This window comes from Falco naumanni, chromosome Z (genome assembly GCF_017639655.2).
Source record: "Falco naumanni isolate bFalNau1 chromosome Z, bFalNau1.pat, whole genome shotgun sequence".
Taxonomy (NCBI): domain Eukaryota; kingdom Metazoa; phylum Chordata; class Aves; order Falconiformes; family Falconidae; genus Falco; species Falco naumanni.
The window spans coordinates 7695873-7709743 of NC_054080.1; the positions used below are offsets into that span (position 1 = coordinate 7695873).

Consider the following 13871-nt stretch of genomic DNA (forward strand, 5'->3'; position numbering starts at 1 on the left):
TCCTTGCTATCTCTGTAACAAGGAAACCGAGCATTTAAAAATTAGTTCTTCCAGAAATTCACATCCCCAGGAGTTTTAGAAAACTGTTGTGTATTTTCCAATCAGATAAAACTTACTACAACCCTTCTGAAACGCCTTCATATAAGCTAACATTCTTGCCCACTCTGACTCAAAGTAAATACAAACCCTTTGATGCACACCCAAAAGTTTTCCTTTGTTTGAAAGAGCAATCTAACTCCACCCCTGATAAACATGTTAAAATAAAAATATAATTAAAGAGCTACTTTGATGAATGTTCACAATTAGCAGCATGCAAATACTAATCTGAAAGGCTTTTTAAAAATAATTTGGCATCTGGGTACCTGTTATAGCATAAATACTCTTCTCTTTGGTCACTGCCTTATGACCATTTGCCACATTCTGAAGATGGTGCGAGCACTATACTGTTGATTTATGCCAATAATCATCTCACCTCACCTCTCCAGGAAACAGACTGGGGCATGTTCCTATCGTCCTCAACTGTGTTACAAAGTTAGCAATATTTCACAATAAGGAAAATGTATTCCATAATCCCGGCCTAACTGAATCCTAAGGCTGAAGCGTTCCTCAATCTACAAAGCTACACTGTATACGCTGTACTTTAATCAGGTTAAGGACTGATTTTCAGTATCCTACATCAATGAAACCCACACTTCAGCCATAAATAACATGTTCTGAAGTTAGGCTTAAAAGTCTTCTCAACAATTTTAAATACATTGCCTTATACATAGATTTGCTTCAATACTGTGTCATCACACAAAACTAGAAGTATCTTAAAGGGTCACCTAATCATCTCGCTTATTATCCCACTGACACTGACTTTTCTTCCAGATCCTGAAAATGTAGATGCAGACAAAGTAATTCACCTGACAAAATGCAAAGTCTAGGTGCATGTTCTTCCCCTGTTACAGTTCTTCAGATTCTCCTGGTTTTGACAGTCAACTCTCCCAATTATTCTCAATTTAAGCAGCTAGTCTTTTACTGATATAAATATTCCCTATCAGAAATGCTAAGTCTATCAAATTGAAATGCAGCCTTTGCACTGCACAGGGGCACTAACTGCACACTGTTTCCAGCTTACTTGTTGAAGCCATCTTCGGGTGCAGGTTTCAGTACCAGCATCGGCCACTTAAGGATCAACCCCTCAACTCATTCTACAAAGACAGATTCTCTAGTCTCAGGAAGCACTGCTGAACTGTCTCCTGCACAAAGAGACACAGAGATCTGGTGACACCATCTATCTAGAGGTTAAGACCTTAGATGACAATAAACATCTGTTTTCAGGAACACTTTCCAGGAGGTTTCACACAGAAAATACACTACTTCTGATCATTGCGAAAAAGAAAATTAATGGTTCACTTAATGCTCAAAAAAGTGTTTTCCTTGTGCTATTTTGCAAGATCAGGTCAATCTCAATGCATTTTGTAAAAAATAAAACAAAATAAAACAATAAATTTTAAAGCCAGAAAGGATAAAATTATCAAATTCATCATGTACCTAGCCTGTTCTTTGACACGACACAAATTGTGTCAATTGGGATTAACCTGGGTGACATGTCCCGACTCTGTCTAAAGTGGAGCAGCAAACTGGCATTGTACATTTCTCAAAATGCACAAAAGAGAGTGGATTCCAGGCTCCAGAGAAGTAAGAAAACACTGTGAGGAAAACGTACTTAAAACACCTAAAAGAATAATTTTGTTATCTTTCTTTTGACTGAAGAGAATTTTAGAAAACCAATGACTACGATACAATTTTCCTTTTCACCAAATGTGCTATAATATCTCAGTTTGTATCTCAAAATGAGTCTGTTTTAAAGCAAAAATGTACCAACCACAAGGGGTTTTGTTTGTTTGTTTGTTTAAAAACGGTATTTAAGATATTGCAAAACATCTATAAAGGCATTCTACCAGTAAGAAGCAGCCATATAAACTCCACATGCAAGAAGTCAGAGACCAGCAACAAAAAAAAGGGGTCTCTTTAACCTAAGAATTTTACTTCCATAAAAGAACTCTTACAAATATTACACACACACTGTATATGTACAAAAAGCAAATGAGAAATCACAACGGAAAACACAAAGATGTAGGTAATAAGGCTAACTTGTTAACCTTACCAACTTACCAGTTCCCACACTACACAGTCTTTCCCAATGTTACAGGAAAAAGTCTTGGAAAATGAACTCTTAAATGTAACTTCATGTATGGTTTACTTTAGCATGGCCTTAAATAAAGCATATGTTACAAACCACGTTTGTGGTTGCTATAGCATTTTGCCACAAGCAAGATTGTAAACTGCCTTATCACCCAGCTGAGATGAAGTTGTGGCACCACAACTTTGCAGTAGCTGGAAGGAAAGCTGGATCAGCCTGAAGACAGGATTTCTTACAGAGGTGAAGACTTAAAATGCATAGTTACATTTCTTTCTGTCATATGGCACACAACAGAGTATAAATATTGCTTGTTATGATGAAGGATTATTTTCAGTCATCTCAGAAGACAGCAGCAAGATGTTGGTCCTCTTATGAGAAATGTTCTGTTCCCCTTTTGCTGTGCCTATCAATGGTGCTATTTATCAACAGCCATGATTAATGCTGGCATTGCTAGCCACATAAATACAGCTTTAATCTTTTCCCTTTCTTTTGAGAATGTTGTGGTGTCTCTTTTCATAAATTTGGGGAAGACAAAGTGTGCAGAACATGTGTAACATGAGAATTCAACTTTGAGTTCCAAGACTGCAATATGTTCAGCAGCAGGTTTCTAAAAAGATGTGAAACTGCAGTTCAAAAATTAAAGAACAAAAAGCTAAAATTAAAACAAAATCCTCTCCTACCATGCAGTTCAAGTATTCTTTTAGAGTGCAATTCACAGTACTTGGAGAAAATTTAATTGTCAGGCTTTAAGCGGAGGACCTGGAAAAAGTTTTGGAGGAACGGAGCGTTACACGCTGTTACAGACTTCGAGTGTGAGACTCCTCTGAGACAGTCCTGGGATAAAACTTCCAAGCTCTGGTTTTAGTATCTAACACACTTTCATTAGTAGCTCCATTTAGCACTTGGATACCTATCGTTGCACAGTGCCTCCCAAGGACTGTCCTGTCCTCACCTTCTGGCTCATAACCCCGACACAAGCAGTGCTGCAGCGTGCAGGTAATGCACCAGGAGCACCGGTTACTGGCTGAGAGCTCCAGGCTCTCTCTCCTTTGGGGCTATAAGCAGATGCAAAAAGAGAAACAAGAGGGCACGCACATGTATTATTTTCCGCCAGCATCTTCCTAGGCATTTTGCAGCAAAGATCTTGCAGTGATAGGTGTGTTTTCTGTGCATTTCAGTGCACGTTTTGGATTTTCTTCCACAAACTCACCACATCTCCTCTTGCACCCACATAAACCTCCAGTAAGAATTCAGTTTTACATGCCCAGATTCTTAGTGAAAAGCCACTAGGAGTACCATAGGGATATTTTAAACAATAAATAAAGTAAGAGCAACTACTACACTCAAGAGAGGATTTAGACAAAACCAAGTCCCCAAATCCAGCCCCTCTGTGTGTACTTCCTATTCAGCAGCCACCTAAATCCACTAAGCACCTGCCTAATGCCAATGAAGTCCCTCCAATCCAAATTCTACATGTGCTCCTAAAATCTCACTCTAGCTCCAAGAGAAAGGGCAAACAAGTAGGAGCACAGTGGACAGCAGCCAGGACATTCAGCCACGAGCGGACGAGTGCTGTTTCTGTATTTTCCCCATAAGAAACAAAGGCTCAGAGCTGGAAGCCCAAACGCAGTTCAGATCTGAAACGTGGTCATTGTGGGAGGGAGCATGTCTGTAGCTCCCCACCTGGGTCTGAAGGATCTTCTACACTTCACTAAGATGTAATGCCCGCTCCTCTTCCTGATGAGCTTGCACTGACTTGGTAAACATGCCGCCCAGTTGCTCAGGACGGGAGGGCTGAGCTTCTTCAGGAACAGGAAGGAATTCAGAAAGGGAGCAAAAAGCAACCCAGGCATCTTTGCTTTCTTTGTAAGATTTCAGGCTATAAGACTATGCTGGGAAACTAGAGCCCAACAACTACCTTCTTCCACAGCATCTTTGAGAAAGAGAAACCAGTAACTTGCTCAGCCTTTTTAAAGGTTATAGGTGTGTACCATCCAAACTGAATCACAGGCTCCGCAGCAGGGTGGGCAACAACTGTGCACTGCAGCCCCAGTGTCTGGGCTCTAGGACTAGGAAGTACTGAGGAAACACCACTCTTGTCCTGATGCTGCCCTGGCAGCTTGAGGAGGCTTCCTTGCTGCTCAAGCAGCAGCTTTCCAAGGTGACTATTTAAAGCACCTGACATTTTATACATGACCTAGTATCCATTTCAGACCCTGGGATGCCACCTCAGGAGATGGATCTTCTATGTGTACGTTATCCTCTGTGTACTCTAGACCTAGATTCCTGTATTACGGGGATAAAAAAACTACAGATGTTGTCCTTCATACAAATAATCACATTTACAATCACATTTTTGTTAATTTATCAATAGTACAAATTATGGATATGAATGAATTACAATACATTGTTCAGAAACTGGGCAAGCCTTTCTAGCTCACAAAACAAAAATATTTGAGTATATCTTCTTAATGAATGTCAGGCAAAGCTTGATAGAATATCAGTGTATCTAGAGGAAGAATATAAATAAAAGTTTATTCTTGCAATAGTGAGTATACTGAAATTTTCGTTTCAGTGACATATATATGAGTGGAGTAATTTCCTACCAATGTAAACAGACTTCTGCTGTCATACTTGAGATCTGAAATCAGTGAGGTAACTTCATCAGGTAAGCAGAGAAATGTCCTGTGCAGTACTATTTTTGCAGTTAAATTGCTACTATGGCTTTTTTCTCTCTCAAGGAATACATTACATCAAATCCAGAACAGGCTGTTGGTCAGACGTATCGTGCTCACATTGCTGTTCAGGAAGTGGATTACTGACTTGTCTGATTTTAAATAGAAGCTGCAGTCGCATGTACAGAGTCGCTTAGCCAGCCTGCTGTGTTTCTGTGGGTCAGAATACCCTTTAGGAATCCTTTCTATGTCTGAACTATGTGTGGGGTACGTGTCCCAGAGCAGACTGTAAAATGCCAACACGAGACCACCAGAGGGGCCAGCAGGTAAAGCCTGGACACAGCTGGTTTTGCCTTTACACACAGCTCCAGTATTTATCAGTTATGCAGACAAGGAACAAGGTAAGCAGCAAGACAGCACTTGCATGAGCAAGACGGCACAAATCTGCATGGCTAAAGCACATCTATCACACTTCTCTTAGTCTGAAACATCCCAAAAAGAAAATCAGCAAGCAGAAGAATTAAACCAGTATTAGCTAAATCTTTCTCCTTCTGTGTGTGTTTAGCTGGCCCTAGTTCCTTCATGCTTTTGAGTCAAATAACCTCCACATAGTTTTAAGCAGAGTTTAACTAGCACGCTTACAATTCAAACCTTAATTTTAACTTTTAATACCGTCATATAAACTTACCCAACGGACATGCAACTTCCTAAACATTAAGGCAGTGTTTACTACCACACTTACCTCCACGGTCCCGTGCTGCTAGATTCTGTCCTCTTCTTAGAGTAATGTCCAACTGGTACATTCCGGGATCCCCAGAGGGAAAATCTGCATTACTTGTTCCTACCGAATTTGTTCCCTGGAAGGGAAAAAGAACCAAAAATTAACAAAATGAAATACTAATGTTACTAAAAATTCCATGTAAAGTATGTTTTTGTCTTGTATCATCATGCTGTTGAAGTAAGACAAAGCCCTGTCCTATTCCCCCACCTCAGAGCTAACGCCCCAGCAGCAAGGAGTCCACTCCTCATGAGTATGTCAGCATCCTGAGTATTCCTGAGAGTATATCCTATGAGAGTACTCCTGAGCATCCTTTTTAAACAAAAAACCCAAAATGATTGACACCTCACAGGTTAATTTTATTATTTTTAAAAGGAGGTTGAAAAATCATTCTTTGACATCTGTATTCATTATGGCAACCTCCATTTCTATTTACATTCACGTACAGTCCTGGCGCACTAAAGCAGAATAAGTAAGAAATAACAGAGCTGGACCTTACAGCACTGTTTGGAGTAGTCATTACCAGTACCTTCAAATCCTCTATTTATTCAACAGCAATAAAAAAGGCATTGAATAAACATACATGAGTTATGGTCAGCTACTGCAATACTTTGAAAGACACATGCGTTTTATTCCACAGTTATGGGGGAAACTGGTGCAGGCAGAAAAATCATAAGAAGACTAAATGCAGCAATAGCTCTTCATTTGTAATACATGCCTTATTAGATTGCCCACATGACACAGCAAAGATAGCATTCTTAGAGTAGTTATTTGTATAAACAGTATCATAATTTTTTTAAAAAATTATAATAAACAAAGTCAAAATGCAAGGAACTCTGTGGACTGCACGAATAGTAACTGCATTTCAGTCCCAAATGACAAAGGAGAGAAATTGTATTTCTTAGTATGAGTAAGCTTTTGCAAAATAGTTTTTAACACATCTCTCTGTAAGTAGCATCTAATTACACCGCATGCTTGGAACACCACATTTAATTTTCAGACTGGAATGACTGTATCTCATATATTCACAGTACAAAGAGGAGCTTCATATATTAAACACACTGAGCACCACAGTCACATATTTTCATGCTAGGAGCTAAATCTTTTAAGACTAGTGCTATTAATATTTTATTATGTGATTATGGGTCCTACGCAATAAAAAACAATAAGCAGCACAACAGAAACATCTCAGAGACCGCGTGTGTACTAAGGGCTGTACCACTTCAACAAGGCACTTTTGTTTCTCTTCCTACTACATCCCCCCTCCCCTTTTCTTTTTAAGGTAGTAATAAATCTAAAGCACAAGGTAAGCCACAAAACAAAGGGCATTTTAAAGTATGGCTTATTATCGTTATTCCAGAGTCACAACTCTAAGCCCTAGCGTACTGACTACTGCTGCAACACATACAATGCTGGCCAAAGCACACACTGACATGCTTCCACAGCAATGAGATTGATCAAACCTAGTACACGTCAGAGAAAATGGTCAGACGGGCTTTGATTTGGCAGGGGGTGGTGTTCTTGAAACCTCTCAACATCTATCTTCTAATTTTGCCTTTGTAAAGTAACTGCTGAGGTATGCTTGGAACTCTTAGGCACCCACCCCCTTCTTTTAAATGACTAACACCTCACATGCCATCTCTTTGGTTTTTTTAACGCACTGACTGCGGAAGGATACAGAGGAGTGACAACACTGAATCTCCACCCCATCCCTGAACACTTCGTATCTAGTCAAGCCAGAAATATGGAAAAAAACCTGCATACTGGCCTGATCCTCAGCCTTATCCTAGACCCCAACATTCACCAAGGTATTGTGCAAGAAGAAACTTGTAAATAATAAACATCAAAACTTTCCTCCTTCTTTCTTGCCCTTCTACAAGAGCTTGCAGACACAAAAGAAACATGATGTCTCCCAACATTTAGAACCTCGTTCCTGATTTTCCCTCTTCCTTCCCCGCCAAAGTATGACACAAGCTCTACATGGAAATTCCTTGGTTTGAACAGTGCCATGTCGCTCCCTTCTTTCCCCTTTCTCACCTCCTTTTCAATGCTTTCCCTTCTTTTTTTCCTGCAATGGAACTTCACTTTCTTTTCAGCATTCACATTAATTAGTTTTTCAGAGAGCTGCTCAAGGAGGCTAGAAACACCTGGGTGAGCAATGTAATACACCTACAGGGTATGCACAGTTACACAAGTGAAATAAAATGCAAATAGATCTTAACTATCCCTAAGCATCAGAAAGTCAAATCAATATTTCTGCATCAGAACAGCAGCATTTGAAGTATGTAGTTAAAACTGGTGGTTGCCATAGTAAATGCAACTATCAATAAATCATTTTTCAATCATCTTTTGTAAATTAGTGAAAACCAAAGAACTACTTTTGTATGGTGTCTAGTAATGGAATAAAGGTAGAAATTTAGACAAGAAATTTGAGAGCATTCATGAAAGCCTACAATTGCCCGAACCATAGAACAGTTTCAAAACCAAGTTTTCTGAACTTCTAGATTCCAACTAGTAACATCAAGAAAACAGATACTCTGTAGCTGGGGAGGGGGGGCAATAATCACCACAGTTAGAAGCTGTTATGAGCCACAAGGCTGTTTGTTACTGACCGCTGCAGGATGACACCAAGCCTGACAAACCAAGGGCATGCCTTCACCTTCAGCATCCAAAATGAAGAGAAGGTCTTGAAATTACTTTTATCAAATCTTTAACAAAAATGTTGAGATTCCAGACAAAGACCATAAAGGCAATTTACCTTATTTTCACATATGCAAAATCACCTGTGGGAAGGTCATGCTTGAATTAATTCCTTTGAATTCATTTTTAGTAGTGGTCTATCATTATTTTACTTTACATTATTTCAGCTAAACTATGACTAAATTCTGGACTCTGCAATTTCCCATTAAATCAAAATCGATGTGTTCTAAGGAAAATTTATTATTTGGCACAAACACTGAAGCCTTGTATACAGTGAATTTTGGTAGAGGGGTTAAAGAACACCAACAGCCTTGAAAACAGGCCATGTGCAAAGGTCAGGACAGAGGTTGTGATGACTGTACCTGTCCTCAGTTGCACTCCGATTTTTTAATGAATAGCAAACCCTCCTGGGCTGTTCTCTCACCCAACCCAACAGCAACAAGAGCAACACAAGCCATTTCACTTTCAGTGAGACATCCAGGAGGAGCTCCTCAATAGAGTGCACATAAATGAACCTGCAGCTGCAAATCACCTCTGACTCATGGCATGCCAAGTGATGCTCAAACATGTCCAGAAAACACACTGTTTCGTTGAGCCAAACCAAACACAGAGCTCACTCTGCCCATGCTTTTGATGTCCCCAACAAGTGGCACTCCTTGTTCAAGCATCTGTTTTACCAAGAACTATCTCCATATCATAAATCTGAAATCTGAAAGACTATGATTTCCATTAAAGCCAGGCAGCAGAAAGAAAACAGTTTTTCATTTCGGATCCAACTTAGCCCAACAACCGTTATCGGCTGGGTTATTTATTAGCTGAACACTTTTACGCTGGAGGCATACACAAGGCAAGCCCATGATGGACACGGGATGCCCTATTAGAACAACTACCAACCAACAGCAGAATGGATAACTTCTAAATGGAAAACACTCAGTATGTATTTTAAGAACAAAACTCAAAGCCAGCATTACTACATGAGTATGTATTAAGCACACTGACGGAGCTAAGCTGTTAGTCTAACAATGTGAAATAGTGTTTGCTCACTTTTGCAGAAGCTCTGGGGTTTAGATGTTTACTGAGATGCCAGCCATTCTGGAAACGTAGGCGTGTGGGAGGAGCTGAGGAGGAACATGCCTTTGCCCAGGTCTCATGCCATTGTCACATCATGGGCCACACAAAAGCCCATGTAAGGACTCTGTGCACCTTAGCACCAAAAAAACCCACCAGTTTTCTGATGCCTGTTACTAGTATCCATGGGGAGTTCCTGCTACCCAAGCTGACACAAAGCCCAAATATTGTTGAGAGGGTAATTCAAAGTCTTGATTTTTTTTTTTTTAAACTCCCACTTCAGTGGCATATAAAGAAAAAAATTAATTGATTTTTCTCAAAAAAAAAAATTCTTAGAGCAGCTGGAAGCTATGGCTACAGCTACGCCATGATGTTGTTCACTGCTAAACCCCCTCTGATTCACTGATGTGAAAAGTTAGGCAAGTACTTCCACCTCTGTTGTTCACAGCATGAGAGACACTTCACTGTCTTCCAGATTTAGCAGCTTAACAACTAAATGAAAAAAATATTTTTCACAGCTGAACAAATGTTGAGCATATAAAAGGGCTGCAAGCTAGCTGGTGGGTAGGTACATGCGAGTAGCTGCACACCAGCAATAAAGGAAAATGCTCTCCCTGGTTTTGTACATCTCACGTTCCCACCATATGAAGCGTTCACTGGTCGGAACCCAGTTCCACCTCAGCATTCAAGAAAAATTGCAATGCTTTGGAACTGACAGGATAAAAGGCTAAAATCACCACCATTCCCACAACCTATCATTTTTCACGGTTTGTTAAAAAAGTGCTATAAAACAAAAAAACAGTGGATCTGATTCTGGTCATTAGTCACTACCAAAGTCAGGGTAAATCTGTTGAAGTCAGACCAGCAATTTATGGCTAAAAGATGAGAATCAGTAACATCATCTGTGTCAATGTACACACAGATGTGGTGTGTACACACACACAACTGTGTGGTGTGTACAAACCACATCACAAAGTTACAGCTAACTCATTAACTTCTCCAGACTGAAAGCCTGAAGATTATTACCATCTTTTGCCATCGAAAACTATCTATTACCTTTTTATATCACCATGCATACCAAAATTTTCCTTCAAAGCTCTTAATATTTCTAACAATTAATCAGCTAAACCAATCCAAGAAATTGGGGCTTTGTTGCTACCCTACAATTCACGTACCATACACTAGCCTAACTTTGTGCCAGCAGTTAAAGGGATATAAGAGGCTTAAGGAACTCCCTGCTGCTGCAAAAAAAAAAAAAAAAAAAAAACACTTCACAGGAACAGATCAAAAAAATACATTCATATAGTTTGCTCGATGCCAAAACTGAATATTCAGCTTTATGAAATTTATAAAAACTGATGTACACCTGTAACACACTCCCCCTTCCAAAAAGGAAAAAAACCCAAAACCTTTAGCAATACAGAAAAACAAACAAAAAAACCACCAACAACCCAAAACAAAACAAAACAAACCCCTCTAACATTTTCCTATGCTTAAAAGGATATTTTGGAAATGCATATGAACGAGATTGAAGAAATGTTCTTATCTGAGTCATTTAGGCAACAGGTTACAGCTCTGTTGATTTCACTATTCTGCCCGAACATGCTGATAGAAGGTAAGCAAAAAGCACTTCCCACCCTGCTCAGCATAAAACAAAGGCATCAGCATCAACACTTCCTTTGGTAGATTAAGGAAAAGGGAAATGTAACAGGAGTTGTATAAAAGAAGTGACACGGGAAGCTGCAGATGTGGCTACAGCGACTGTCCCCAAGCTGGGTCACTCTCAGGACACCAGGCAGTGAATACCCCAGCATTCCCTTCAGAGCTGCATACAATAGATGAAATTAAACCAAAGTGTCCTGCAAGGAGGCAGCAGCAGAACATCAACAGTAAAGTGTTCACAGCATGGCATGAAATATTACCAATTTTGAAACAGAAAAAAAAAATATCAAAAAGTTTGAAGTTAATGTAACTTTGCCTTCAATATTGCATAAGCAGAATTTTCCACTCCAATTACCGCCTGACTCAAACTGATTTCTTCAGAGTATTTTCATTTGTCAAAGCCTGATGCTTTAGAAAAACACCTGCCTGCAAGAAATTCAGAAATTCTGAATATCCAAGTGGCTGTCAACTCCTTGTCAGTGCAACTAATGGGAACTGACTGTGCTTCAAAGTTAGGACAATAAAGCCAAGTGACAAGCAATTTTTAATTTCACTGAAAGCGTTGCCTTTATCTAACTTAAGAGTTACGATGATCATGTCCTAAACAACACTTTCTGTGCTATTGTTCTCACTGATGGCAGCTCAGGAAGAGCTGAGGAACTTCTGAGTAAAAACAGTTACACAGCTCACTTCACCTCATTCATTCTTCGTTTTCCTTGTTTCCAAAATAAAAAGGCAGGTGTATCATGTGAATCCCTTTCAACAGCAATATAAACTAATATTCTGGGATTTAAAATATTATTGGAGATGTGCAGAAATATTAGTAGCATTTTATACGCACTAACAATGTGCTTTTTGATTAACTGAGTATGTGCTTCAGGTAGGACTGGCTACTTTGTTAAAGCCTGTCAAACAGCAGATGTTTCCCCTAGACAAGAGATGAGTATTTTAACAAACATGAAAAGCCTCAACTGTTGTTGTGAAGATTCTGAAGTGGATAAAATGTGCTGATGAACTATAAAAGTCAGATTTCACGTATGTGCTCTGTATTGTGTGATGGCAACACTGCATACATGATAGTCTGGAATGTCTCAATTATGAAGAACTATGAACGCAAGACTATTTCTGCAGAAAAAAACCCCACTTTTCATGTCAGCATTAAGTACATACATAACAAACACACACTTCTATATATGTTGCTGTGCTCTGAATGCGACCATCTAGTTTATGTTCTCAGGAAATACACTGTGGCTTAGTAAGAGTCATGAGTACATGAAAAATTAAGCCTCTTTCCTGAGCTTTTTGGCTATGGATGAAAGAACTATTTAATCCCCTTATTAAAGAAAACCCTTAAGAATCGAACAGCAAGACTGACCATTTGTGTCTGCAGAATAATGGGAATATTTTTGGTGACATCTGTACTAATTATTATTCTTCGATTTTATTTGAAAGCTACCAAAAGCAAATGCTTATTTTCAGTATCAAGATTATTACTGTCAACAGCCTGCTGCATTTCCTTCTTAAAATATAATTAATATATTATAAGTAATAATAAAAGGTGTGAGCATGTTAACGTTTTGAAAGTTTTGGTATTCAGAAGCACACTCCACTTTTTTTCAGTTGAAGCACTAACCCTGTCTGGCAGCAAAGAAAACCAAACATATATCAATACTAGCAAAGCAATCAGAGGTGATCCCACCAGGTTGTTCCTCCCCCCATCCGACTCCATATCCTGGGGTCGGGGATAGAAAACTCAGTTTGCTGCCACTTACTCATTCAAATCTACTACAAAATTTTAGTTCTGCAGCACCACTTACAGAGAACTAAGACAGTAAAGCGAACAGAAAACAAAAGCAAATAATCCCTTCTCCACCAAGCTTATACATTTATTCTTGAACAAAGCAACCACAGCTTCCTTCCCAGCTTTGCTGCACTCCACCCTGGCCTCCCGTCTCTCCCCTCTTGTTATATCACAAATTAAAAGCTCTTGTCTTGTCTCTTCTGTGAAAAGTAACCACTGCAATCAAGCCAAATCCTTCTGGGATGTCCACTGTTTCTTACAGACACAATGGCTCACCTACATACAACAAATTATAAGCGTGGGGATTTAGACCGTAAGCTTTACAGGGACTGAAGCAAGTCTTCGTTTTCACATATAAGTAAGGGCAGATAATTCTTTGCTGTGTTTTCAAACTCTTATTCCTCTTTTCATCCTTAAAGGTATATTGCCTCAACCTCTTTGTAATGGGTTGTGTAACGGGTCTTTTGAAAGTCCAAATACATTTTACCACTTTGTTTCTCCTTGTCTGGTACTGCTTTGATAAATCCAAAACTTTTTAACCTACTATTGATAAGCAACTCCTTTGTAGAAGACGTAAGTTTAAAACTACTATACTTGGAATTTCAACTATTGAATTGTGAATTTGTAACTGGAGTTCGATCAAGATTATAAGTACAGAAATATTGGTATCAGTGTTCAAAAGTACCTATTTTTGCCCAGCACTCCAGCATAGCTACTACTTTTAGCAAGACATGGTTTTGCTAAACCAGCTGGTTTGACACTTAGATTTTACTCTCTGAACAAAGTGATTTGTTACAACTTACTGGTTTGCTCTGGAACCGTTCCCTTTAGCACCTTTTTTTGCTGACAATGCTTCCTCATTAAACCAGTAAATAGTACATCCACAGCAGGTTCTTCAACAGATTTCATGGTGGAGACTGATGTGGAGAAACCCCTGCAACCTCCTCGACAGCTGAGGCTTTGTGGTAAGACAGATGCTTCCCTAACCACTGCAAGAGC

General features: G+C 39.3%; 1 protein-coding gene across 5 annotated transcripts in view; it reads right to left on the bottom strand.

Annotated features, from left to right (window-relative positions):
* The window catches only part of MCTP1 (multiple C2 and transmembrane domain containing 1), a 278349-nt gene that overhangs the window by 168353 nt on the left and 96125 nt on the right, over window positions 1-13871 (bottom strand). For all 5 annotated transcript variants that reach the window (XM_040580755.1, XM_040580756.1, XM_040580757.1 and 2 more), the window contains exon 2: window positions 5606-5720. In XM_040580755.1, the coding sequence (XP_040436689.1) occupies window positions 5606-5720 (115 nt within the window). The remainder of the gene's footprint in view (window positions 1-5605; window positions 5721-13871) is intronic.